The sequence below is a fragment of the Tupaia chinensis genome, unplaced genomic scaffold (genome assembly GCF_000334495.1).
Source record: "Tupaia chinensis unplaced genomic scaffold, TupChi_1.0 Scaffold000634_1, whole genome shotgun sequence".
Taxonomy (NCBI): Eukaryota; Metazoa; Chordata; class Mammalia; order Scandentia; family Tupaiidae; genus Tupaia; species Tupaia belangeri.
Genome location: NW_006160154.1, coordinates 5,471,414 through 5,478,168, shown reverse-complemented (window position 1 = coordinate 5,478,168; position 6,755 = coordinate 5,471,414). Strand labels below are relative to the sequence as shown.

At 47.7% G+C, this 6,755-nt stretch overlaps 1 protein-coding gene across 1 annotated transcript in view; it reads left to right on the top strand.

Moving 5' to 3' along the window:
- SHISA2 (shisa family member 2) overlaps window positions 1-6,459 on the top strand; it is a 7,479-nt gene extending 1,020 nt beyond the window's left edge. Inside the window, exons 2-3 of the mRNA XM_027776163.1 lie at window positions 350-589; window positions 5,760-6,459. Of these exons, the coding sequence (XP_027631964.1) occupies window positions 350-589; window positions 5,760-6,344 (825 nt within the window). The 3' untranslated portion in view covers window positions 6,345-6,459. The remainder of the gene's footprint in view (window positions 1-349; window positions 590-5,759) is intronic.
- The last annotated feature ends 296 nt before the right edge of the window (window positions 6,460-6,755 follow it).

Here is a 6,755-nt window from a genome sequence, read left to right as displayed (position 1 = left end):
AGGTAGGGCGGCACCGGGCCGATGCGAAAGGGAAGGACTGTTGGCTTTGCCCAGACGACCTGGACCTGGGAGCCTGGAGAGGGGAAAGGAGTTAGGAGCATTGAAAATTCAGGAGAGGGCCTCAGACCAGAAGGTGGAGCCTTCGTTCAGATCCATCCATCAATGTTTGCGAAGGGGCATCATTCCACTGCCCTGGGCCTCAGTTTCCCCATCTTTCAGCTAAATGGTCGTTTCACTTAAATGTCCCAGAGACCACACACCTAAGATAGTGTTGGCCACAAACAACTCCCACTTTCCTTCTGTCCAGGGTCCTTGGTGTCTGTCCATCCCAGGTCTCTTGTCTCCACAGGGCATCATGTCTTTGGGTACCCAAGGAACTGGCAAGGGGGCTCCCCATCCCGAGAAGGCCCAGCAGGAACACTTCCTTAAAGGCTCCGCCAGAAGGAAAGCAGCTCCTTGGGGCTTTCCTGTGAGCGATGTACTTTACCAGACCTCCAAGAGGTTCGAACCCTCCTGGCTGTCAGGCTGCACCTTCCACCTGCCGCTGCCAAGGCCTCACGGGTTTCTGTTTCTTACCATGTCCGATGGAGTAGGTGTGACATCAGTACTGTGCCCGACCTTGTTCCTTGTGGCTTTGATTTTTTTTCTTAACTACATATTTTTTCAAATTGTCAAAGCCAGATTTGAAAAATAAACCCATGAAAGAATTTGGTACGTTGCACTTCCTCCAGTCTTCAGAAACTTTCCCATTTTGCCTCCTGGAGGGTCTACCACAAATCACTCTGCGTGTCTGTGTCTGTGTGTGTGTGTGTGTGTGTGTGCGCACGCACGCGCAGGCATAGTTTGGAGGGGGATTAGGGTAGAGGTAAAATAGCAAACATGTCCCAGAAGATGCTTCTCCATTTTCTGCAGCTGGTGGTGTGACCTAGAGAACATTGCACTTGCACCTGAGCCCAGGTCTCAGGCTCTGCCCAAGCTCTGGCACTGAGTGGCTCCTATATTTCTGGAGCTGTCTCCAGGCCGGTAAGATGCAGCCCTTTTCAGTGCCTTTCCTTTATAGTCCAGCATTTTCTTAGCCTGTCACTCCTATTGTTCTGCAGCCTAGGATCTGTAGAGAGGAGAACTCAGGGTAATTCCAGAAAAGGTGCCTTCTTAGTCGCAGGCTCAGCCTTGCAGAGTGTGTGGCCATGGAATAAAGCCTTGCAAACTGCTACAATGAGCTGTCTGTTAAGTTGGGCTCATTAACCATCTCTAAGAAGTTAGGATGGCTTTGGACAAATCAGTAGGCAGCAGACTTCTCACAACGTTGTGTGTGGGTGTCTTCTTCATTCCACTTTTAAACCTTTCTCACTGAAAATTCTCTTCCTTTCACTTCTTTTCTGCAGGGAAGGACAACACGCCTAATTAAGCCTACGGAGGGCCTATAGTAACACTGCATTCTTTATTCCTGTGCAGTTATTTACACTTCCAATTAAAAATCCTGGAAAGAGAACAGTTATTTCTCCCCAAAGCTCATTATCTGGAAGGAGACTGGTTTTAGCTAGTTTTTGCTGTGTTTAGGGTAAATCTTTTTTTTTTCTTTCTATTGTGTTATTATTTGTTTACCTCTTAATAACATATTTAGGGCTGGTATCTTAATTTATAAAATGAAATATTAATAGCCTGTGTAGAAGAAAGCCCAACACCCACTGCTCCAGTAGCCACGGTTAGCCCGAAGTGATGGCATAATTAGCGCAGTCTAGTGTCGGAACCAGCTGTGCTGCAGACTGTAGCGAGTGTGTGTGTCTGCTCAAGGGACACTATAGAGAATATGCTCTGCTCAGCATTGAAATGCAGGGAGACCTCTCTTTGTCAGCCTTTGATTAATAACTATACAGTATGTTTTACTTACATGGCATTATTTCTCCATGATTTGATTTCATGTGATATATTCTAAAAACACTTCAGGAATGTCCATCAAAAAGGGCATAATTAGAAAGCCCAGTGCATGGGACCAGCAGATGGCATAATGGTTATGTCGCTGGGCTCCCATGTAGTTGACCACAGTTCTAATCCTGGAGCCGGCTACTTAAAACTCATGCCAGGCACGTGTGCATGTGTGCCCAAGATCCCAAGAGGATAATGGAGGGATTGTGGTATGGCCTTCCTCCCCGGGAGATGATTTCTCACTTTCTGTCTCTGTCTCTCTGTTTCTCCGGTGAGCACATGCACCCTATAGCAAGAAAGAAAGAAAGAAAGAAAGAGAGAAAGAGAAAAGAAAAGAAAGTCCAGCGCCGAGGCTGGCTGGTAACCTAGTGGGGAAGGGAGCTGGATCCCACCTGACCACCCACAGTTGGAATCCCAGTCCTGGCATCTTGAAACATATACTCTGTGTGTGTGTGTGTGTGTGTGTGTGTGTGTGTGTGTGCATGTGTGCAAGTGTATGCATGCCCAAGGTCTTGATGGGATGGGAAATAGGAGAAGGGATTTCAGTGTGACCATGCCCCACTGGAAGGTGCTTTCCCCCTCTTCTCTCTCCCTCTGTTTCTCTCCAGCAAGCACTCACTTTCTCTAGCAGTAAGGAAGGAAGGAAGGTCAGCTGCTCTAAGGGACAGCCTAAGGTTGTTCATGAATCCGACCTCAGGAGTGTGGGCTCCTTCCTAAAAGCCTCCCATGCAGTCATGCTTTGCCAAGACTAGCGAGACCCAACCTGTCCTTTAATGTGTTGTCTGATCAAACAGAGGCATGGAGCAGGAATACACCAGAAAGTGAATGTTCTTGTTAACAGAGCAAAATTTCATGAAGTGGCTCAGAGGCGTATACAGCCTCCACCCCCCAATTCTGCCCCCATCAGCCTATGCTAGTTTCGGAAGCCCTCACGTGGTTCCATCCCCACGGCTCCCAAATACATTTTTCTAAATAATTATTTATTTAACTTTATTTATTATCATTATTATTTTAATTATCTATAGGGCACGTGTGCTTACCAGGGAGAGAGAGAGAAAGAGAGAGCCAAGAGAGAGAAAGCAAGCCATTAGGTTTGGGAATTGAACTGTAGTCGGCCATGTGGGAGTCCCAGCACCTTAACCAACATGCCATTTGCTGCCCCCCCTCATTTTAAATTTTTTTTTTTTTTTTAAGACATAGAGTTTTTCTATGTCAGAATCCTCTTGCTTCAAGTCTCCCAGGGGGCTGAGATTACAGGTGTGCCTACCGTGCCTGGCCTGTAGGTTGGACAAGAAATCTACCTGGGCTTCCTGAGTGGTCCCAGGTTGTGGAGACAGCATCTTAGCAGCATGTGACACCATGGCTGAGCCTTCAGAAAGGATTTTTTTCTTTTTAATCTTTTATTTCTTCCATGAAGAGAGACAGAGACAGAAGGACAGTCCCCGCCCCCACCCCAAAAGGTCTCATCCCTGATCCTCCTGGATCACAGGCATGTGTATCTGATGTGCTCAGAGAGGTCCTGGGATGTGAATCTGGGGCCTTTCCTGTGTGGCCCCAGTTATGTTACCACTAGGAGCCCCAAAAGATTTTTTTTTTTTTGGAGAGGTTTTTGCTACAGAGCGTGTGTGCTCGCCAGGCAGACAGAGAGAGACAGAGAGACAGAAAGCGAGAAATCACTCCTCAGGGGATGGCCACACCGCAATCCCTTCTCCTCCATTCTCCTCTCGGGATCTTGGGCACGCACGCACACACGCCCGGCGTGAGTTTCAAGCCGCCGGGTCTCGTACACGAACCGCGGTCGACTACGTGGGAGTCCAGCGACATAGCCATTACACTAACTGCTGGTCCCAACCCAAAAGATTTTTTTTAAGAAAGCAATTTAAAAATGAAGTTCACTATTGGTTTCAGTAAAGGCTTTCATTTTTATTGTTTAGAATGCACCTCGCTTGTTCAGCGTGATGGCCACTGCTTTATGCACCGCAGGCTTCCCTGCTCTTCACACACAGCTTCACACGCACTGCACCATCAGCCGTGCTAGTCGTCACCCCAGTGCCTTGTCGGCTTTCTGGGGGTGAATCTCCTTCCTGAACAAGTGTCTGTTGCTCCCTGTTTTCCTCTGTACGTTGTTTCATGCTGGCCTCTTCCTGGAAGAACTTCTCCTTGCACAGACCCCCCTCAGCTTTCCACCATCCAGTGTTCCATCCTGGACTCAACACCTCGCCCAGGGACTGTCACCTCAGTTAGGCAAGAGCGTGGGGACTCATTTTACCCTTCCTTGAGCCTCCTGCATCTGTTTTTGGAAACAGTAGTCACTAAGAGTCTAAAATTTTAGTTTATCTGCTTTTTAAAAAAAGAACTTACGGGCTAGATAGTGGTGCCATGGTGATGCAGCTGGACCCATGTGGGAAGGGTCCTGGGTTCACATCCTGGGCCCTGACTGCATACACACATGCCTGTGATCATAGTGGCTGGGACTGGGGGTGGGTCATAACACAGGGACCCTGTATCTGTTCTGTCTCTCTCATGGAAAAGGTCAGTGAATAAACTTTAGAAGGAGAGGGGAGAGGGAGCAGATAGAAAGGGAGAAACTAAAGCATTAAAAGAGAAGGAACTTATGGGCCAGCTGGTGACTTGGTAGTTAAGGCAGCTGGATCCCAATAGCCATCTGCGGTTTGAGTCCTGGACCCAGTGGCATGAAAAGCCAAGTGACATGTGCCCAAAATCCCCAGAGGAGAATGGGGGAGAAAGGATGGTGGCATAGTCATCCATGGGAAGTGCTTTCTCACTTTCCTTTCTTTCTTTCTCTTTCTCTCATTCGTGAATATATAGACCCTATAGCAAAAATTAAAAAAAAAAAAAAAAGAGGGGGCGAGCAGATGATGGAATGGTTATATCACTGGACTCCCATGTAGTCGACCGTGGTTCAAGTCCTGGATCTAGTGGTTTAAAACTCATGTCAGGTGTGTGTGGGTGCGTGCCCAAGATCCTGAGAGGAAAATGGAAGAGAAGGGATTGTGGTATAGCCTTCTCCCCTTGGGGGTGATTTCTCACTTTCTGTCTCTGTCTCTCTCTGCCTTTCTGGTGAGCTCTCATAACCAATAGCAAATCTCTCTCTCTAAAAACATAAATAAGATGTTTAAAATTAAAAGAAAGAAAACAAAAAGAAAAAGTATCTTGCTAAAAAAATCGCAAAAATTTTTGATGGGGGCCAGCTGGTGGCATGGTGGTTACAGAGCTGAACTCCCACATGGCCAACTGTGGTTCAAGTCCTGGACCAGGTAGCTCGCTTTCTTACTTTCTCTCTCTCTTTCTGTCTTTCTCTGGTGAGCTTGTGTGTTCTGTAGCAAATAAGAAAATAATGGTAATGACCAATAAAAGTAAATAAATAATTCTCTTTAAAAAAAAAAAAAGAGAAAAAAAGCTTTTGATGAGTATAAATAACTTTCCGGGACAAAAAGCAGGACCTCTAAGTAGTTTAAACTTATTGTTACTATGAAGATTCTACAACTGTCTGTTAGGGCAGACAAGTTCATTTACTGCAGGGAGTTTAAACCATAACCGAGTTAATCCATCAAAGCCTATCACTGCTAAATTGTGTATCTGCTTTACACAATATTCTAATTAGTGAGTCTAAATATAAATATCAGCAGTTTAGCCTTGGGGGCTGGGCCCCCCTTGCCTGTAGGCCCTTTGCACCTTTCCTCAGCACTTGGTAGAGGACAGGGCATCGCCTGGGTGCTAATATGTGCATAAACCAACCCAGCTTAGGGCCTGGCCCCGGGAATGGTGTTGCTCACTGTCTATCACTTTCCCTGCCTGCTGCTATGTCGTAGATCACAGTGTTGTTTCTGTCCTTCTCTCCAGTCCCCATCTACGTGCCGTTCCTCATCGTGGGCTCTGTGTTTGTCGCCTTTATCATCTTGGGGTCGCTCGTGGCAGCCTGTTGCTGCAGATGTCTCCGTCCGAAGCAGGAGCCCCAGCAGAGCCGAGCCCCCGGGGGCAACCGGCTGATGGAGACCATCCCCATGATCCCCAGCGCCAGCACTTCCCGGGGGTCATCCTCCCGCCAGTCCAGCACAGCTGCCAGTTCTAGCTCCAGTGCCAACTCTGGCGCCCGAGCGCCCCCAACGAGGTCACAGACCAACTGTTGCTTGCCCGAGGGGACCATGAACAACGTGTATGTCAACATGCCCACGAACTTCTCTGTGCTGAACTGTCAGCAGGCCACCCAAATCGTGCCCCATCAAGGGCAGTATCTGCATCCGCCATATGTGGGGTACACGGTGCAGCATGACTCTGTGCCCATGACGCCTGTGCCCCCCTTCCTGGATGGCCTGCAGCCTGGCTACAGGCAGATCCAGTCCCCCTTCCCCCACACCAACAGTGAACAGAAGATGTACCCGGCAGTGACTGTATAACAGCACCCCCAGCTGCCTTCCTCCATGACACTGAGAGGAAAACGATGGATTCTCAAGGCGGAAGTCCGCATGAGCTGGTGGTGTTTATGGCACGCTTCTTCTGGATGGCTTTGTTTGCCCCTAAACTCTATGAAAACGTCTCTAAATTAGCATTTCTAGATAGGTTTCTTCCCACTGTATCGTTGACTTATATGGAAGACCACCTCAGCTGGAGACTCCGTGTTGTGGCTGATGGTATGGTGACACAGGCCCACGCCTCTGAAGTGCCCTTGAGGTATGGTTGTCAAAGAAGTTTGTAAACTGATAGATTAAGCATTTTTATTATATGATTATGGTTTCTTTTTTGTTTTTAACTGTACAAGACCAGAATACCTGTTATTTCCCTTTTACCTGGGACAGGTTTTTTAATAA